The sequence below is a fragment of the Lampetra planeri genome, chromosome 11 (assembly GCF_965212315.1).
Source record: "Lampetra planeri chromosome 11, kcLamPlan1.2.h2, whole genome shotgun sequence".
Taxonomy (NCBI): Eukaryota; Metazoa; Chordata; class Hyperoartia; order Petromyzontiformes; family Petromyzontidae; genus Lampetra; species Lampetra planeri.
The window spans coordinates 2,350,821-2,372,597 of record NC_136117.1 but is presented as its reverse complement, the minus strand read 5'-3'; the positions used below and the strand labels follow the sequence as shown (position 1 = coordinate 2,372,597).

General features: G+C 52.7%; 1 protein-coding gene across 5 annotated transcripts in view; it reads left to right on the top strand.

The window, feature by feature from the left end:
* Positions 1-12,245: 12,245 nt before the first annotated feature.
* The window catches only part of AASS (aminoadipate-semialdehyde synthase), a 50,494-nt gene continuing 40,962 nt past the window's right edge, over positions 12,246-21,777 (top strand). Inside the window, exons 1-3 of one of the 5 annotated variants that reach the window (XM_078598611.1) lie at positions 12,246-12,808; positions 13,653-13,691; positions 20,718-20,948. In XM_078598611.1, the coding sequence (XP_078454737.1) occupies positions 20,736-20,948 (213 nt within the window). In that variant the 5' untranslated portion in view covers positions 12,246-12,808; positions 13,653-13,691; positions 20,718-20,735. Of the gene's footprint in view, positions 12,809-13,652; positions 13,791-14,228; positions 14,644-16,834; positions 19,433-20,717; positions 20,949-21,777 lie in introns of those variants that run through there. The other 4 variants (XM_078598612.1, XM_078598613.1, XM_078598608.1 and 1 more) reach the window with 4 other exon arrangements.

The following is a 21,777-nucleotide window of genomic DNA, read 5'->3' as shown; positions in this document are numbered from 1 at the left end:
CCGCGATGATTATGATGCCGGTTATGCAGCCAAATTGCACATTGCAGCTTTTCATCTCTTTCTTGATGTGCTGGCTTTATTCGCCAAGGTGCGGCCCCAAGACCCCCCGGCACGCGGTCGAGTGGAGGACTCCTCTTTGGCGCAGATGGTCTGCTCGTCGCACGCATCTTCACCTTCAGATATCTTGCCGTTGTCGTTCTCGGTGCCTCGCACAAAGATGACTTCATTGCACGAGAACTCTTGCCATGTCACCTCTCTTCATGTTAGTATGTACGTTTACGATACACTTGTTAAGCATACGTCTGCCATTTACTTCAAAATTGCTTTGTAAAAAAGTTACCATGGCGATAATTAAGGTCGCATGGTCCAAAAACAATATAAAGCAATATCAAAACGAAAAGCTAGCCAATCCTCTAAATAAATTTAAAAACATACAGGTTAACAAATATCCAGGATCCTTATTTATTTCACAAATAAATATCTCTAAGCACATTCTTAAAGTACGTAATGCAGGCATGGTACTTTCAAAACTGCTTTCAACTTTTAAAGCAGTACTCATTTCACAAACCACCATGTGTCTGGAACACACTAAGAATCAATGCTTTTACGACTTAATGAGGCAGAAGTTGCAACATATGTGGTTTAGTGTGGGGGTCGCTAGCCCCCGAGATCCCTCCCTCGATAATACTAACGGCCGGACTAACATCATCAATCGCCCCCCCGCTGCTAAGCGAACCGCCGCTAGGCTCCTCACCCATGGTGTGGGAGCCGTCACCCGAGGATTCCCCTCCACCGCGGGTCCGCGTAGCAGGCATGGTTAACCACGTACGCGCACACCCACACACAGCTCTGCACGGCACTCACCCAACGCTGGCCGCTCACGTTACGATCGCGCACCTGGGGTACGCCGATTACGCACGCCGAGAGCTTACGCAAGTAACGAGCACACGCGAGCGGGGCACACGCCGACACAACGACTCAAGCCGCCGCCGCCGTGCGCGCGAGACAAACCGTACAACAATGCGCAGCCGATTACGCGCTCGAGCGGCGGGGTCGGGGGTCAGGGGTCCACCACCGCGCCGCACTTTACGCAAGTAACGAGCACACGCAAGCGGGGCACACGCCGACACGACGACTCGTCCCCTCCCCCACTCGCGCGTGCACGTCAACACAAATATCGTACAAGGACGATTCTCCTCTCACACGGCTGCGTAGTCACGCCAACACACAAAAGTGCTCCCCCCGGGCGTTAACGCACACACCTCCGTACCCGCACAATCGTACAGAGACCACGGCCTTTATGCATAGAACGACCACACACTCGCGAATGCAGTGCACGCTAATACCACGTTCCAAAAACACCCAACAACACGGTTTTGTTACTACGCTCGAGATTTTATTAGCCCTTGCTAACCAACCGAGCCACCTGTGTGTGTGTGCGAGCCAGCAAGGCGCTTCTAACCCACACTCTGGTGCCGTGTAGCCCTATTCTATGCTGCGCTCTCTGCCAAACCGCTTTCCTACTCGTCCTTACCCCGAACTAACCCTCTCCCACGGATCCTACTCTCTGCTCTGAGGTGTTGTAAGGCGCGCAACACGATACCGTCTGTAGTCCTTGGTGACCTTGCGGCGCTCAGATCGTCCTGCAGACAATCTAGCGGCTCGCCCGATGACTCCTTCGTCGCTGACCCCGTGTCCAAACTCCAGAAGAAGAGAGTTCCCTACTGCCCCTGCGTTTTCTTTTAAACTATTTACATCAAAGGCTAGGCGCCCCCGTCCCGACCGCCTTGGTCTCTCGACCAATCCTGAGCCCAGGATTTCCCGCTCCCCTGCGATCCCGCCGGCCTTTGAACTTTCGACCAATCAGTCGTCCCGGGTCCTGATCCCAGCTATCTGCCTTGCTGACCCGTGTTTGTGTTTGTATGCGTTTCTAACTGCGGGGCTCTCTGAGCTCGCCGTGGTCGTGCGATCTCAAATCCGCCCACGGCGCCGCAGTGTTACTTGGCCTGGGAAGGGTCCTGTCCAATTCCCTGGCCCTGAGAAACCGTGGGGTAACCCCCCTAGGGGGCCCTCGGGTGAAAACTCAGGGTAGGTGACCCGACCACGAGGCCCTACGTGGGTGCGGGTGCGTGTTTATGTGGGGGGGGTGATGGGGGGCAGTGCGGCGGTGGAAGCCGGGCGGCTCCCTGGCTCGGCCGAGTGGCCCCGTCGCTGTGGCACCACATAGCCCCCCGGGGTGCCAGTCCCCGTCCCGGGTTGACTGGAGCACCTCGCCTGGGTTGCCCCCACGAGGTATCGCCGTGGGGTCCGCGGGATTCGCCCGGCCCTTGTGGCTGGCCTCGGGGGTGGCGGCTCCGTCTCCTGGGGCTCCGGCGGTGGTCTCCTCCTCCATTCCAACGGCTCCCCTCGGTCTCTGGCACTTGCGGGCTGGGGAACAAACTCAGAGGCGGTGGGGTTTAAGGGTCGCCGTCCTCGTCGCCCCCGGCCCCGCCCGGGGCCCCTCGGAGCCCGGGGCTCCGTGGGGCCCATATACTGCGCGAGGCCCCCGGGCACGGGGGGTGGGGGGACCCCGGGGTTTCGGGGTACTTGGACGGCGGGGCTCCCCCCCTCGGGGGCTGCTCGCCACGGCTTCAGTCGGCGGATGTTGACCACCATCTCCCGGCCCCTCTCTCCTCCCTGAATCAGCACCGTCCATGGTGAGATCTGCCGTCTCACAATCCAGGGTCCTCGCCAGTAGGTGGTCAGCTTCCCCACCTGTCCGGCACCGACGCGGGGAGTGTACAGCCACACCTCGGAGCCCGCAGTGTAGAAGGGGGGCTCCATACGGGGTCGGGCGCCCTGCTCTTGCCGCTGGTGCGCGGCCTCTCCGTTCGGGTAGGCTCGGCCCCTGGCCCCTCGCAGGGTCTCCAGCAAGTGCTCCACGGGGTGGCTCCCTTCCTCCCGTTGCGGCGGAGGGACACCGAACAGCAGATCTGCGGGCAGGCGAGACTCGCGACCAAACATCATTAGGAACGGGTTCTGTCCTGTAGATGTGTGAACGGCGGTGGTGTAGGCAAACAGGGCATAGGGGAGGTGTTCGTCCCAGTCCTGTTGATTCGCGGCCGCCATGCGTTTAAGCTTCCCGGCCAGAGTCTGGTTCATCCTCTCTACCATCCCGTTCGCCTGGGGGTGATATGCCGTGGTTCGGTCCTTCTGGATCCCGAACTCTCGGCACAGCGCCTGGAATAGTTCGGCCTCGAATTCACTACCCTGGTCGGTAATGACTCGTTCGGGGATCCCGCACTTAAGTACGTAGTTTTCCACGAAGGCCCGGGCCACTACGAGGGCTGTTTTATCCGGGATAGCCACCGCCACGGGGTAGCGGGTGAAGTACTCCACCGCTACAAGAATATATCGGTTGCCCCGGTGGGATCGTGGAAAGGGCCCCTGCAGGTCGATTCCGACCAACTGATTCGTCCGACTGACTCGGAACGGCCTCAGTGGTACCTGGTACCTCGCCGGCTTTTGCCCACACTGCTGACAGGCCCGGCAGCCCTGCACCCAGGCGGCCACATCTTGCGCCAATTTAGGCCAGAGATACTGGCGACGCAGAGTCTCCCGGGTGCGCCGTTCCCCATCATGGCCCCCGAGCGGGTGGTCGTGTACCAGTCGTAGTAGTTGGGGTCGCACATGGGCGGGAACGCAGATGCACCCAGGCTGCCCAGCGTCGGCCAGTTCCCTCACCACCCCGTTTTCCACACACAACCGGGCATACAAACCGCTCCAGGGCCCTGGTAGTGCATCCTCCTTCTCTCGCAGTGCCGCCTCCACCGCCGCCAGATCCGGATCTCGCTGCTGGGTCTGTCTCAGCTGCTCGTCGTTCAGGCCCGGGAAGGCGCAGCCGACGTCCTCCTGGATCCGTCCGATCGGGTCCCGAGCTGCGGGTCCCGCGCTTGCCGGGCGGTCGACGGGATCCTCGGTGCCACCTGCGAGGGTCTCTGTGGCGCACACTGCACTCTCTCTCGCTGGGGGGGGGTCAGTGGCCGCGGCCGCTCGGGGGTCCGTTGCCTGCCGGCAGCGTCCCCCCGTGAAACACGGGCAGGCCTCCTCCGCCCTCGTCTCGGCGAACACCGTGGGTCGCCTCGACAAGGCGTCCGCGTTTGCATGCGTCCGGCCAGCCCGATACTCGATTTGCAGGTTGTATTCCTGCAACTGCGCCAACCACCGGGCCATCTGCCCCCGCGGCTCCTTGAATGTAAGAAGGAACTGCAGAGCATAATGGTCAGTGCGTACGCGACATCTCCTGCCGTACAAATACGGCCGGAACTGCTTACATGCGAAAATCACGGCGTACAACTCTTGGCGGGTCACGCAATAGTTCAGCTCGGCCCCACTCAAGGTCCGGCTGGCGTACGCGATGACACGTTCCGTCCCATCCTGTACCTGTGACAACACCGCGCCCAGCCCGCTGCTGCAGGCGTCGGTGTCCAAAATAAAATCGGTGGTAAAATCGGGGAAAGCGAGGGTGGGGGCGTGGGTGAGGTGATCTTTGAGAGTGGTGAAGGCCGTCTGGCAGGCCCCCGTCCACTGGTAGGGGTGCTTAGGGGAGGTGAGTTGGGTGAGAGGGCGTGCAATCTCGCTGAATCCCTTTACAAATCGACGATAATAGGTGGCGAGCCCCAAAAATGATCTGATCTCCGTCAGATTCCTTGGCCGTGGCCACTCCACTACGGCGCGTACCTTCTCCGGATCGGTGTGCACGCCTGCCTCGCTGACGCGATGCCCGAGGTACCCCACCTCGCGTTGTGCGATGTAACACTTACGTGGCTTGAGCTTGAGATGAGCCGCTCGCAGTCGCTGGAACACCTCTCGAAGCCTGGACCAATGCTCAGACAAAGATCTACTGAACACTATCACATCGTCCAAGTAAATCAGGCACTGTTCCCATTGCAAGCCCCGCATCACCAACTCCATCAGCCGCTGGAACGTCGCAGGCGCATTGGTGAGTCCGAATGGGAGTACTCGAAACTCGAATAGTCCCATCGGGGTGGTGAATGCGGTTTTTGGCCGATCTTCCTCCGTCATCTCCACCTGCCAGTAACCGGACGCCAGATCGAGGGTGGAAAAATACCGCGCTCCTGCGAGACTGTCGAAGGTGTCGTCGATGCGGGGTATGGGGAAGGCATCGCCGAGCGTTACTGCATTTAGTTTACGGTAATCGACACAGAACCGGGTTGACCCATCCTTTTTCGTTACCAGTACCACCGGGGCAGACCAAGGGCTCGCGGAGGGCTGGATTATGTTATCGCGTAGCATATCCGTGACTGCCTCTTTGATCTGGGTCCGTTCAGGCGCGCCCACTCGGTATGCGGGGAGTTTGATGGGTCGGGCTGCACCTGTGTCAATTTGGTGCTTGACCAGGTCGGTCCGGCCCACGTCCGAATCGTGCTCACTGAACACGTCGGCGTACTCCCGCAATAACCCGCGCAGCTGATCGGCCTCCCCCTTAGGTAAGGCTGCCCAAGGCACATGTAACGCATCCTGCAGGGGAACAATCTCGGCTCGGGGGGTCGGGCCGACCCGCCAGGCCAGATCCTGGCTGTCCTCGGGGCGGCCAGGGTCCTCCGCCCAGAGTGCGAACACCGAGTCGTTCGAGTGGCGAGCATGCAGGGGGTGTACGGTGGCTACCGGGGTGCGTCGTCGTATCATTGCCGGGGTACTGTGTGGGTTAAACACACGTATAAACAGCCGGCCCCCATCTGCGTTTACCAGTGTGGCTGACCCTACCACCCCGTATCGCGATGCCAACTCCGGGTGAGGAGTCAGCATTACCTCGCCCGATGGTCGGTGGGTTGGGTCGGTGGAGAGGGTTGCCACTGGCACCAGCATCTCGGCGAGAGGCCCGATGGTGACGGCCGACACCAGCGTAGCGGCCACGGGTGTGAAGCGTGGGCGATTCGGCTCCTGTCCTAGGAACGGAATCCGCTCCCCGCTGCCCTCCACCGTAGCGCATCGTTGCCGGGGCTGTACGTTAAGTCCCAACTTTTCCAGGAGGTCCGTTCCTGCAATGCACTCGTGGCACAACACACTCGAAACGTAGAATTCCTGTGTGCACACCTGGTTTCCTATGCGGACCTCTAGGGTGGCTCTCCCCAGCAGCCCCATTCCGGCTCCGCTCGCCGTGTGCAGCGCGCGGTCCGGTGCCTGCAGGTGACGCACGTCGACCCCGATCGCGCTGCAGTGCGCTGCGCTCACGAGCGAGGCCACCGCCCCCGTGTCCAGCAGAATTCGGGTACGCACTCCGTGTACCTCCCCTTCCACCAGCGACGTGGCCCCCGTGATCCCCGCCACCAGCTCCCGTAGCCAGTCGCCAGGAGTCACCGTTTCCGTGGGCGTTGTTGTTGGAACCTGTGTGGAGATCACTCGCTCGCCATTATTACCATTACCGTCTATTTGTATCGGGACCGCGTCGATTGCACCCCTAGTTGGTCCGCTCACTAGGAGGCGTTGGAGTTTTAACCCCCGCGCCTGCCTAGCTCGGGTGATTTCAGGACAGTCTCTCACTAGATGCCCTCGGCGATCGCACATATAACATGCCCGGGGAGGGGGGGCGGCTCCGTAGTGGGCCCCCCGCCCACTCCCTCCCCCCCCATTACGCCGCTGTCCACCCTCCGCCTCTAGTCGGGCTACCCTCCCAGATAACCCTCCCACCGTGGCGCGTAGGTCCCCCATTTCAGATCGGATGGTCTCAACGGAGGATTGCAATTGGGTCATATTTTTGTTCGTTTCCTCGCGTACCTGGGTTACCTGGCCGGAGACATCCTTTATACCCGTTTGTATACCGGCAACCCATCCCGGGGTTGTCTCGCGGGACACTGGAGGTTCTCTTTCCCGGCCCCTTACCGTCCTCGCGAGCTCCTGTTCCTCCTCCTCGTCTTCCGAGAGCAGGCTCGCAATGGCGCGCTCTCGTCCCAGCCCCCGGAGCTGCGCGCGTTCGCTGTGAATTCTTTCACACTTACGTGCGCGCTCGACAAGGGTGTTAAAGGGAAGACGTGGGCAGCTCATGTCTGGCTGCCACCACGCCGTGCGAGACAGGTACCGCTGGATTTTCTCGGCAGCCAGTTCCTCAATAACCTCAGTTGCGTACCCCGGGCGTGCGATCTTTGTTAACTCGCGCACATCCTCGGCGTAATCACGGAGATCTTCGCCAGGTTGGCGACGGCGCGCCTCTAAGGCCGATTTTGCTTCCTCCTCGTCACGCGTGCCAAAACGCTGATCGAGTCGGCGCATCAGCTCCTCTAGCTGTGTCTGTGCGCTCGCGGGTAACGCTTCTACAAAATCGGCTGCCCGCCCATCAAGATTCATATTAAGTTGACGTACTGCCTGCGCGTCCGTCCATCCATTAATTTCCTTGGCCCCTAAGAGATTGCGGGCGAATGCCTTCCACGAAGGGGCCCCCCGGCCGGTAAATATCAGTCTTATTTTAGCGTGAGGTAACGCGGGGGTCCGTACCGCTTCCGACACCAATTTGTGGGGGTCGCTAGCCCCCGAGATCCCTCCCTCGATAATACTAACGGCCGGACTAACATCATCAATCGCCCCCCCGCTGCTAAGCGAACCGCCGCTAGGCTCCTCACCCATGGTGTGGGAGCCGTCACCCGAGGATTCCCCTCCACCGCGGGTCCGCGTAGCAGGCATGGTTAACCACGTACGCGCACACCCACACACAGCTCTGCACGGCACTCACCCAACGCTGGCCGCTCACGTTACGATCGCGCACCTGGGGTACGCCGATTACGCACGCCGAGAGCTTACGCAAGTAACGAGCACACGCGAGTGGGGCACACGCCGACACAACGACTCAAGCCGCCGCTGCCGTGCGCGCGAGACAAACCGTACAACAATGCGCAGCCGATTACGCGCTCGAGCGGCGGGGTCGGGGGTCAGGGGTCCACCACCGCGCCGCACTTTACGCAAGTAACGAGCACACGCAAGCGGGGCACACGCCGACACGACGACTCGTCCCCTCCCCCACTCGCGCGTGCACGTCAACACAAATATCGTACAAGGACGATTCTCCTCTCACACGGCTGCGTAGTCACGCCAACACACAAAAGTGCTCCCCCCGGGCGTTAACGCACACACCTCCGTACCCGCACAATCGTACAGAGACCACGGCCTTTATGCATAGAACGACCACACACTCGCGAATGCAGTGCACGCTAATACCACGTTCCAAAAACACCCAACAACACGGTTTTGTTACTACGCTCGAGATTTTATTAGCCCTTGCTAACCAACCGAGCCACCCGTGTGTGTGTGCGAGCCAGCAAGGCGCTTCTAACCCACACTCTGGTGCCGTGTAGCCCTATTCTATGCTGCGCTCTCTGCCAAACCGCTTTCCTACTCGTCCTTACCCCGAACTAACCCTCTCCCACGGATCCTACTCTCCGCTCTGAGGTGTTGTAAGGCGCGCAACACGATACCGTCTGTAGTCCTTGGTGACCTTGCGGCGCTCAGATCGTCCTGCAGACAATCTAGCGGCTCGCCCGATGACTCCTTCGTCGCTGACCCCGTGTCCAAACTCCAGAAGAAGAGAGTTCCCTACTGCCCCTGCGTTTTCTTTTAAACTATTTACATCAAAGGCTAGGCGCCCCCGTCCCGACCGCCTTGGTCTCTCGACCAATCCTGAGCCCAGGATTTCCCGCTCCCCTGCGATCCCGCCGGCCTTTGAACTTTCGACCAATCAGTCGTCCCGGGTCCTGATCCCAGCTATCTGCCTTGCTGACCCGTGTTTGTGTTTGTATGCGTTTCTAACTGCGGGGCTCTCTGAGCTCGCCGTGGTCGTGCGATCTCAAATCCGCCCACGGCGCCGCAGTGTTACTTGGCCTGGGAAGGGTCCTGTCCAATTCCCTGGCCCTGAGAAACCGTGGGGTAACCCCCCTAGGGGGCCCTCGGGTGAAAACTCAGGGTAGGTGACCCGACCACGAGGCCCTACGTGGGTGCGGGTGCGTGTTTATGTGGGGGGGGTGATGGGGGGCAGTGCGGCGGTGGAAGCCGGGCGGCTCCCTGGCTCGGCCGAGCGGCCCCGTCGCTGTGGCACCACATTAGCTATATTAGGATATAAAATGTCTGATAAATGATCTTGCCTTAGTACAAAGCAAGGCCGTAATTACAATTTATTGGAGGGGATACATCCCCCCAATATTCAAATATATTGCTATAGAAAATATTTAAAAATAATAATTGCTATGCTATGTAAATAAAAACAACAATTTGCTAAACCTTGCCCACAATATCTGGACTTGTCTACATGTAACAATGCATAGATTTTTTTTTTTATTATTATTGTGGTTATGGTTGTAATCTCTTCATCCCTAATATCTGCCATCCCATACAATGAAACAAGAAAAAAAAACAGAGCAATGTAATACAATACACTATTAGACATTATTGTAAAAAATTAGCAAAAAGTCCATCCCATGTGTTAGTGCATTTTTAAATATTTTAGGCACGAAATGGGTGGAAATGTGTTTTCAAATTTAGATAATAATTTTTTTTTCTGGGGGGGGGACCCCCAGATCCCCTGAAAGATTTGGTCCCCCCCAATGTTGACTCCATGGCTACGGCCTTGGTACAAAGGACTGTTGTGCCCACTGAGCCTGCAGTATTATTGGTTTAATGTAGTAACTTGGCGGGAGACGACTTTACGGGTAGCACACTCTTTATTAACACCAACTTATATTACACGGGTGGCTAACTGCAGCCTAACCCACGTAGTTCCCCTGGCTACACCCACACGGGCTCTTACGCCCGTAGCTTCTCGGAACCCACCCGGCTGGGGTGTCAGTCTCGACTCTGGGTCCCACAGCCTCGTCCCACATGGACGTCAGACCACGGGTCCCATAGTCTCGCCTCTGAGCCGCACAGGGTCCCAGCCCTTACAAGGACAGCGGGACTAGGGGTCTCAGGGCCCTACCTCTTCAACTCCGTCTTCGATCTTCAACTGGTTATTAACTCCCCGAGTGCTCCCGCGCGTCCCCCTTTATAGTCCTCCATGCGGACGTCGCTGAGAGCACCCACCCCAGTTGACCAATCACTGCGCGCTGCCCACGATCCTATTTCCCACATTGTGTCAGCGCGCACAACCACGCACCCCGCGCCGCCCCGTGATCCATCACTGTCGGCGCGCGTCAACACCACCACACTCGATGTAGCCACACCCGGCGCGCTCACACACACGCCCCCCCCTTGTCAGCGCGTACCGCCACTACATTGGCAATATATGTTGCGCGTTGAATCCTCCTTCATTCTATTGACTACTTATAATCCATTATTGAAACTCACGAAACATTCAGATTATCTGAGTTTTAGCTTAATTTCATTACACTTAAGAGATTTTCTTCCATCTACCAAAAAAGTCGACAATTATGACCTTGATGACGATACCAGGCCTGGGAGGAAACTAAACTCGTGTTACAAGGAATGCAAAGATTTTTTGAATGCGCCTGTATTTTTTCCACAAGTAACATTTTTATTAAGACATCACTTATTGCACGTTTTAACTGTGTACACCATCTGAATGTATTCTTGACGTATATGCTTAACTAGACTCACTTAACTCCAACTAAATTACAGCATTGAATGAATGTTCAAGCACCCATATTACAGCGAGGCCATCACCCAGCAGTGGATTGACAAAAGGACTGTACATGTACATGCTTTTTCTTTCTTATGGATTCATAACAGCAGATGAGAGATGTCTCGCATAGACGAACCAAGGGGCCGATGGATCGGCTCGCCTGGCCCTGAGGAGGACTTTTGTTGCCAGGCTTGTTATTTCTGCTGTAACCCGGAGGTCAACTGGCGACGTACGGTTTCCTTAGCGATGTCATTCGTATGAACTTCGTTGTAAACTTCGTTCGTCCACCCCATGTACATGCTGTTTAGAGTGCACTGTCTATCATATTACTTAATCACACTCTTTGTTCTGGTGACCACCCATCCCGAATGACAGTGCGGCCCTTGAGCGGGACCTCTACCCCCATAGTTTCCCAACTCCATGTGGGACTGGGTTCGAGGGCACCCTGCGGGCAACTCTACATTTAAAATGAGAGAAGTCACTAAAGTACTTAATTAGCTGTACGGTGCGAAACATTCATTTTCCCATTTAGAATATCCAGGCAAACTCACATTCCCCAACTTGCTTTTTTGAATGAGCACCCTGCTGTTAGTGTTGATGCTTCTTCTCTTTCACAGCATTCATTCTTTAATTTACTAAATAAACATCACCACGATGAAGTTGGTGCATCCCGTCGTGGACCCCCCGGTAACCCCGTTTCGCCGTCCTAGATTGCGATTTCTGTTCGCCGCGATGCGGCGCTCGAACAATGGTCGAGATGATTCACCACAGTGGCGAGGTGTTCTTGCCCTCGGCTGGTACGCAGGAGCGCGTCTGTTCGATCCCGACCCTGACGCTTGCTGGATATTACTTTGGAGTGCACGTTTTCTCTCTCTCTCTGTGTGGGGAGCGGTAATGCAGCGGTTAGCGCAATGCGCTACGAACCTGGCGACCCAAGTTCGACTCCCGCTCACGGCCAACACCGGTGACGATCTGAACCGGTCCTGGGCCTCCCCTAGGTCGACTCAACCTCAAATAAGTACCTGGTGTGATGTATGAGCATCGGCACTTGGGAGTCAAAGGCGGCCGGCCGTGGTGCTGGCCACCCACCCCCTCGTGTCCCGTGCATGCCTTCATAATAGGTGCTCGCTAACAGCACTTGCCCCAATAGTTTGTTAATACTATACGGGGACCTTTGTCTCTCTCCCAGTGGTCGTGTGGATTTTCTCCGGGTCCTCCGAGTTTTCCCCTCCACAATCATAAACATTCGACTCCAGTGTTTGAGAGTTATAAACATACGTTTAGAACATTTAAGTTATAAACACGCGTTTAGAGTCTTTGGCTCCTGTAAATGCCCACGTGATAAGCCACTTCGGTGAGCAATCGTGTGGCCAGATCGCTTCTAAAACAAAAAGGAGAGCTATATAACTCAGTGGGCCTCGACCGGGTAAGATAAAAACATCGCTTTGGTTTATTTATGATTCGCGTGTCCCCTGGGAGGCGACGAGTACGACAGAGACGCGGCCACCCAAAGCCGTCGTGAACAAGGGGCGGGTACACGACCGCCACTGGCCATTGGACACGCGTCTGGCAGTGGGCAAGGGCAGTGGGCAATGACAAAGAGAGCAAGGGCATTGTATAAGGGCAGCACCACGGGCAGGATGGCGGGGATGAGCGGCGCTGTGAAAACAAAGAGTGAGTGTAAGAGCTTGTATGTACGTCGAACTTCTTTCGCACCATACGTAGCCAACCGCGCTTAATCGGAGGTGCGGGGTAAGGACAACACAACCGGCTTGGTGGACACGTCTCGGGGTTGTGGATCGTGTGGAGTAAGACTGGTTGAGCGTGGTCAGTGTCATTGAAGACTGTCAAGGTGGCGCAGCTCACCCGGCCGCAACAGCCTCCTCCACCCAGAGCCTCATCCCCCGCCACCCTCAACCACCCTCGCCCGACTCCTCGCCGAGCCACGGAGTCGAGCTCGAGCCGCGCGCCTCCCACTCGCCAGCCCCGAGCCAAGCCCCCAGCAGCCGCCTATCGCGGCCGAGTGCCGCCGCCACCTCCTCCCAACCCTCCCACGGGGAGCTGAGTCCCCGCCCCACGCCCCAGCCCCACGCTCCCAGCCGCGCGGGGCCACGGCGAGGGAGAGGAGGAGAGAACGAGGGAGCCGTGGAGGAGCCGAGGGGGTTCCAGCGTGGCCGATCACGCGCGGTGAGGATGGAGCCGCGTGGCTGTCCGTGGTTCGGGTTGGTGGGACGGGCGCAGCTCCTGTGCAGGAGGAGTGAGGACGTCTTCGGTGTGGCTGTGGTGTCAACATCGGGGGGAGGGGGGTTGTTTTTGCATTACCGGTAACCGAATGGGAGCAAAGAAAACTGATTACGGCGAACTCGCATGTCGTGAGTTGTGCCTGCGAGGGGAGTCGGTGTGAACATTGTGTGCCGAGAGCGGAGCTGTAAGTGCTGTATTTGTTTAATTTAGAATGTTCCATAGATAATCCTGTGAGATGGGGGTCGGGGTCTCGTGAGATGAGGCTCTCGTGAGATGGGGGGGGGTCCCATGACATTGGGGGTCCCATGAGATTGGGGGTCCCGTAAGATGGGACACTTCGCTCGCCAGGCAGGGGGTGCAGGGACGAGGCGCCTGGTTCTGGGTACCCTGTGTGACCCGTGTGGAGCAATCGGCAGCAGCAGCAGCGCCTGGTTGCCAATCCACTGCCGCTCCTGCGCGCAGAGTACAGTGATAGCGGGGACCGTTCATAGACAAACGCCTTCTAGGCCGGCAGTACATCGGGTGAGACTCGTTCTCGCACTCGACGCACGTGCGCCTTGACATTCTCTGCACGGGGGCTGCTGGGGCTATATTTAGCCTCCACAGTGCGTGTGGAGGCACCGCGGAGCGAGTGTGACGATGTGTGGAGGAGGAGATACATATGTGGAGTATGTGACGATGTGCGGGAGGGTGATGATGTGTGGAGTGTGATGTTGAGCGTCATTGGTGAACCGTGCTGTGCTCTTCTCGCCTCCTCTGCCGTTCCACCCTTGTCATCTCTCCACAGGTTGAGAGCTGTGTGCGTTCCCTGATCCTTTAAACAGAGGTAGGGGAGCACTGCCCTCGCCAGTAGCTAGCACACGCACACACAGCAGCCACTTAAGCCGCAGCAAAAGGAGGGGGACCCCTCCTTGCATTGACGGAGGTGACTGAGCGCACACAAACATGCAAAAAACGCCGATTTTCCCGGTCAAAACGATTGCCCTGTAGTTCCCGATCAGTGCAGCTCAGGTGCTTGTTGGTGGAGGATAAAATATCGTTTGTGGGACGCTTTGAAGTGGTGGGTCTCGTGTGCCAAATAAATGAATGTCGGGTTCGTTCCCCATTGATTGCCTTTCGATACGTTTGGTGTGTGATGAGTGATTACATGTGTAGGGGTGTTAGAGAGAGAGCCTGTTATGCATGGCAGCTTATGGCAAACAAACACAGTGGGCGGGGCTACGTGAGTGCACGGGGAGGTGCTCTCTACGACGTCCGCGCCAGGCACCCCGGGGGGGGGTTGATTCGGAGTTATGATCCCCCGGGGCCCCACCCCTCAAGGGGGGGGTTGGGTATAAAAGGGGATGTGTCGGAGGGCTCGAGGAGAATGTTAAGCTAACCAGTGAAGACTGAAGACGTCTTAGCTAGAGCCCTGGACTCCCCTGGTTCGCCGTCCTTATCAGGGCCGAACAGGACCGAGCCAGCGGCGTGGTCCCGAGATCCAGAGCCGGTGCTCCTGTCAGAGCTGGTCTGGGACTCAGGGTACCGGGCCCGACTTACCAGTGTCGGGCCAGATAGCCTCCCCTAGCCCGTTAGTGGAGGACTAGGAGGCAGGCTAGGAGTAGCTAGCGCATGTATCCCCAGCTAGCCGGGTGAGGGGGCCGATACCCCCTCTAGTGTTGTATGCCACAACCGTGCTGTGTGAAATAAACCCGTGTGCCTCCAACTCTGGCGTCCAAGAGTCGTGAACTCTACTACACATGAAACCGGCGGGACAGCATTCCTACAGGGTGTTGTATGTACGTGAAATTCCACCGTAGACACCGCGCAGTGTGCACGGTGTACATGAGCGAGCAACAGGGACCATTCTTGCCAGTATCAGAATATAAGAATTGGTTTTACTCTTTCTGAAGAGAAAACAGCGAATGGTAAGTCGACTTATCACTTGCTGTTTTCTCTTCTCTTAGTGTTTCATTCACTTTATGTCAGTGTCTTGTTCAGCTATAACTACAGCATGTTTAACATCAACTTCCACTATCAAACGATTCGTACATGTCCACCGAGAATGCTTCGTTTCACAATTCCCGTGGGTAATTTGCCTGATCCCACATATATTTCGACCTCGGTCAGCTGGCAACCATTGCATGCATGCCTAGTTAACCATCAAACATTGAATAAGTAACTATGTATTAAAAGGGTTAAATCACGATGTGCCCCTCTGCAAGGACCATGTGTATTGCACCCTGCTCGACATGGATTTGCGGAACAAATCAGCTGGCAAACATGGCACATATGCCAAATGTTATTGGTATTAAAAAAAAAGAAACATATTTTTTGTAGTTAAGGGGTTATATCTCTTTGAGCCCTCTGATTTCCTATGAGTTGGTCATAAATGTAAGCAGATCGCGTACACAAGTCAACTCTCCATCTGGCCGCTGCTTGCTGCACATTTTCACTTTACAACCTCTCACCTCACCTCTCAGACCTCCACCCAGGTTTCAGTGAAAGAGGCCCAATTGATTGCTATCGATGTGTAACCTTCGAATAAGCAATCAAATACCTTGTGCAACTTTCTAATCGCTCCTTTACTGCATATGAAGATATATCATGCATACATATTCACAATTCGTACTCTTTTCTTATTCAGTTTGAATTTTCCCATTATAGGGACTCAAATTTAAAACGTTTCCCTTGACCTCTGTTATTTATACTACTTTGTATATCCAACTGCACATTTTATATGATTTGTTTTGGGTACAATATATGTAAGCAGGTCGTGAGCAATAAACCATGTAACATGACTACAATTTACTGCACAATTATTATTTTTAACTGCCTTAAAAATGATTTGATTTAACCAACTGAAATTTTATTGGCCCTTGTGTTGAATTCATAGCTATTTACATATTAACCAATAAATGCAAAAAGAGCTCAACAGGACGTGGGCATTTGAGAACACGAGTAACACCGGAGTTATTGTGTCTGTGTGTGTCTTCGTGTATGTATATGTCTTTTGTCTGTGTGTGTCTTCGTGTATGTATATGTCTTCTGTCTCTGTGTATGTCTCTCCGTGTCTTCTCCATGTCGTGCACCACCATGTATGTGTGTCGTGTCTCCGTGTCCATACATTTGTGTCTTTGTGTGTCAAATATCGGAGGAAGAAGCCACCCCCTGTGAGTGGGTGGCTGATGTGCCATCTGTTGAGGAACACGAAGATTAGTCCAGAGTCTGAGACCAGGAAAGTTCCAGGCAGAGTTGATCTCCCAAGTGAATTGCTGAGGGAGGGTGGCTATTCTGCACATCCTGCTCTAAATGACAGTTACAACTGTCTGGACCACAAGATGGATTCTGCAGGATTGGAAGGGTTCCCTGGTGGTCCCCCTCTTGAAGATGGGGGCTGCACTGATTACAACAACTACCAGATCATCCCCCTCCTCAGTGTGCCGGGAAAGGTCCTGGCAATTATTCAACATTGTCTTGACAAGCACGCTGAGGATAGATGTGTGGAGCCCCAATGTGGTTCCAAATCTTGGGCTGTCCTACAATGATGTCATATTCTCCGTTCGTCTGCTACAGCAGGGGTGTATGGAATTTTAACAGAAATTACATCTCTGCTTTATTGACCTGGTCACTGCCTATAATTATATCAATAAGCAAGGGCTCTGGGTTATTCATGCTGTTGGGGTCACGGATTCCCTGCTCACGATCATTAAGGATCTTCATGGTGGTGGTCAGGTCCAGAGCACTTCCTATTCACCATACCCCTACGCTATTTAACATATTATTTGATCAAATATTTCAAAACTCTTTCCATGGCTCTACCGGAGAAATTACCATCTGCTACGGTTTCAATGGAAGATTGGAAAAATTAAGATGGAAGATTGTGATTGATGCCCAGGTGCGATCAAGGAATGGCAAAATATACACATCCCTTATAGATGGCTACCCTGTTTAGATATGTTCAGAGAAGTGGCCCAATGCAAATGAATACTTTCAAATGCAACGCTCATTGTTAAAATTACATTGATACGTTGGCACGTGTAGCATCTTTGCCAGTTGCTTTGACTTCCAAATCCACGTTGGACTGTACAAAATACACGTGGACCTTGTAGAAGAAACGTCCCTGGTTTTCACATGTACATACAAATAAGTGGCCCAATGTGATTTAAACCCTTCAATTACAAAGTTACTTGTGCAACTTTTAATCAGTAGAATGGCATTTGCGCCATGTTTGCCAGTTGATGGCACCCTCAAATGTCTGTTGTCAGGCAAATTATGCATGTAACCTGTAGAGTGAATCATTCTCTATGGGTATGTAGGATTCACTTGATGGTGGAAGTTGGGTTTAGCCTTAAATGTGTGGTGTAGTTGAGGCTGAATAATACACTGAAAAAAGAAGAAACAGTGAATAAATAAGAAGCCAACTTGAGCCTCATGATAAGCAGTTTCTTTTTAATGCCTTTGCTGTACGGTACTTGTGCTAAACTGTTTATGCCTCTTGATGAAGATACATTGTCTTAACATGGCTCTTTCCCAGTTTTAAAGGACCTGTATCTGTCAGCATCTTCCTGTCTGTATCTCTCTGTCATCTTTCCCTCCCCATCTTTGTGTTGCTATGTCTTTGCTTCTGGCTCTCTCTGTGTCTGTCTGTCTCTGTAATCTCTCTCAGTGTCTCACTCTTTGTCTCATTCCATCCATTGGCGGAGCCAGGATTTTTAGGTAGGGGGGGGCAACCCCTCCAGCAATGAAACATGATAGGAGTTGTTAGTAAGTAAGGACTTGTCCCTTGCTTTTTATTCGATGCGTGTGTGGCGATGGCGCAGCCATCGATCGAGGGTCGAATTCGAACCGCGTCGTGTGATCGGCATCGCGCTCGCTGAAGGTGAATGCCTTCAGGGAAGTCGTTTACTGTATACGCAACTGCGCACAATTATGTGAGTCACTTATAACTGCTTTGCCGTTACTTATTGCCAATTATGGACTCAGACTATTGTCCTATCATCTCAGAGTCCCTGGCACATAGTAATATGCTACACAGTGGCAGTGGGGATCGCAAAATGCCAATTTATTACTAATAAACCCCAATGATCCGATCGAAATTACGGATTTCGATCGTATGGTTTTGCTTTTTGCATTGAACTATTGTCCGTTGTCTAATAGAGGGGGTCCTTGTCCCTGTACACCTGGCAGTTCGCCAGCATTGGTTTAAACGGGCCTGGTTCTGCTGGTGGTGGACACTCGATGTTAAGGCCGGTCTAGAGTTTACTTCTATTAGGCCAATATGCTGCTGAACAAAGTGACTCTCAGAAGGCTGTGTGGTTGACGGGATGTGTCAAAGACATTTTTATCTTGTGGAGAAACCGTTATGGAAAGGAAGCTTATTGTCTGCTTATTTATTTGTTTTTTCTTTGCAACGATCTGCAACAACATAAATTCATGTAATAAATATCCTGCAATAAAGATGGAGGAACTCATTCCTAACCACCGTTATGAGCGGAGTGTTAGCAAAGCTTATGGTAACACGCCAGTGTCCAGCTTACGTGCCAAGAACTGCTCGAGGTTGCAATGCTACAGCTTTTAGTGAACACAGCCCACCAAGTGGGTGACGAATCATGTCACTTTCCTTCCATGGCACCATGGCACCATATCCACAGCTTAGTGAATTCGAACAATGTGTGAAGGACACAGTTCAACCAAACAGCCAGAAACAGGGTTGTGTACTGTGACATTAGACTCACCTGAATAACAACAACTATATTATGTACCTCTGAGGCAGGTACTGTACTAAAAGGTTAAGTCAAATACGGGAGCTATTAATGCAATTGTGGGTATTTATATATTTTTTTCAGGCTCCTTGAAGAAGAAGGGTCACATCCAAAACGTTGAGATTAATTTTTTCTCAGCGACAGTGAAGACTTCGTTATTGTGTTCATTTATTTATTTTGATATGAACCCAACCGGACAGTCTTTACAGGGGTACCGTATTTTCCCGCATATAACCCGTGGGGTATACCACTTTGTACAAACAAAACAAGACCCTGTGGGGTATATGGAGGTGTGGGCTATCCCTTAAATATTTTACACGTGTGACATGTCATAACTCGTTTAATGTTTTCATGGTAGGACTATCCATTATGCAATACTTACCTTTGACTAAAGCACTGCTGAATAAACCACTCACACTAAAATTGCACATGTTATTACGTTTTTAATGATTCGAATTGTTTGTACAATGAAACGACAATGTTTGAAGTGGGCGCACTTTGTTTACCGTAATACTTTCAGTGGCTGTAGGGGGGTGCGAAAGTTTCAGCTGAGGCTATGGATTGCACAATGGGAAGGGCCTTAGCAACCGTCTACCAGACGTGGAATCATAATTGCTGAGTCCCTTAGACCGCTGCTATAAGCTGAGCACTATACAGTCGCGACCATAAGCTTTGTTCCAAACTTCCAATGGCCTTGTTGCCAGGAGGCAATGGCGTTACTGTAGTGCCGCTGTTGTCTGCGCAGTGCGCAATCTACCAGTGCTAAAACTGTACAGGGGTAACAACCGGTCCAGTAGCTGTAATATGGTGAGGTCGAATGCTGGTAAGCCTAACAGTACGCTTACGGTACTTATCTACCAGTTATGTGTTACTTATTTATTGGATATTTACTTTTGTTACTTATTTACTGTTTTAAGTTCACTCGTATCCGGTTAGTTTGTTTTCTTTGTGCATGTTATGATTTTAATGTTAACAATTGATAGTGGAATGTATTACATATGTAAACTTCGTATTAATATGATGGAATTAAGCTGCGGTAACGACGTTAAAGATATGAATGCATGTGGGGTATATGGAGGTGCGGGCTATCTGAAATTTGTTTTACACAAAACTCTATTTTTGCGGGGTATATGCGTCTGCGGGTTATATGCGTCTGCGGGTTATATGCGTATACGGGCTATATGCGGGAAAATACGGCATATGTGAGAAGCAAACGCGCAACGAACCAAAGTATTGCGTGTTTGGGTATGATACCTTTAGGGGGAGGTTTGATCCACCATCCCGCCCCCGTGGGGGCGGCAATCGTGTGTCGCGGATTTATCAGAATTAGATATTTATTTATACTGGAGGAATAATAGATCACGACGTTGCGATCACAACACAAGCAATCGTCATCAGGTGGGACAACCACAGCAAGACAAAACTGGTGAAGTCGGCCAAAACTGCCTACTGCCTACTTCAGCAGTTTTGTCTTGCTGTGGTTGTCCCACCTGATGACGATTGCTTGTGTAGCGATCGAAACGTCGTGATCTATTATTTTTATACCTACGTGACTTTGCCGAAAGAACCAAAGAGTATGGATTCCTGAAGTCACGAAAGCTTCAAATCAAGAGTATACTGGAGGAATACGATGAGCTATAAAGCTCTTTTTCACAAATGTTCTGTAGGGGCGAGTCAGAACGTTACATGTAAAAGGAGGAAGAGGGAAGAAAGGCAGGGGGGTGGGGGAGATAATATAATCCAACAAAATCGAAAAATAAAGGAACAAACGCGATGTCTCGGTCTACCAACAAGTTTTCCCTTGGGAGCAACGATCATTATGCATTTGCGTGAATATGGTTGGGTATGAAGTCCGTCCCCCACCCCGTTTGTCTGGCTATTCATTGAGCCTTGAAAACCTCGTTATTGATCAACTGTATATTGATTGTCATTTATTTAGACATAACGTACATGTGCAATTCGAACGTTCAGCGGATGAATTTGGGGTATTAATTTAGAATTGTGCGGCACGGATTATTTCAGTTCGTAGATGATTAATATAACTTTGCAAGATGGTTTTTGGATTTACATTGACTGCATCTCCACACACTCCTGATTCGCCTTTGCAGCAGAAACCAGGGGTGAAGATGTGGCGCAGTCTCCAGTTTGTCAATGGCACTGGTGGCCGGCGCCTTCTCTCCCAGCAAACGCGGCACCAGCCCGTGTTGGCGATTCGCCGGGAAGATGTCAACGTGTGGGAGAGGCGAGCGCCCCTGGCTCCCAATCACGTGGAAATGTTGACTGCCGCCGGCTATACAGTGTTGGTACAACCTTCTAACCGCCGGGCCATACATGCCAATGTGAGTTTACGTGATTTTCCTCTGTGAGTTTGAACGTGTGGAGTGTTGTCATCGAAGATATGGAACATCGCCACTTACATCGTCACTCCAATACATTGCTAATTGTTATGCCCGGTAAATATGTTTTTGTGTCCACGTATCCTAGGACGCATCATAATCTTTTACACTGTTCATTGCGAAACTCGCCACACAGCTCACAAATAAGCGTGCCCAGATCTGTGTAACTGTAGTGCAAGATTCGAAATGATTTTTTTTAGGTTTAATTGAAAAATAAGCTGAGCTCAATAGACATTACCAAAAATAAACTTACTAAGAATAAAGAAATGTTAATGTGTCCCTGCATACTACTACAATGAGTGTCCTTGAATTAGATTAAATGAGTACCACTTTGTGAGGAAGGAAAAGGAGTGGTTGTCCCTTTGAGAGTCTTCGTTCCTCAACTGTCGCCTGATATGATTTGTTGGTGGGTGTTCTCAGCAGTGACGTCTATAAATATAACTTTGGTGTGGTGCCAAACCAGCTCTCTAAACTGCTGTCATATTTTGAGGTGGTCAGGTGGCTCAGAGGTCATAATTCAAAGCTGATAGCACCGAGATTCTGTGTTCGAATTAGGCCTCGGCAAGGTAAGGTAATTTACCCTTTTTACCGGGTAAAAGGGTAAAGGTGTCGACATGCCAAGGGGTAAGGTAAAGGGTAGGGTAAAGGTAGCTTGGAAGAATTACCCGGTAGGGTAAAGGTAGTGCGAAGTATTACCCGGTAAATACGGTACCTTGTTTACCGCTAAAAGCTCCGTGGCGCAGTCCGTGGCCTCCATTTAATAAGTAATATT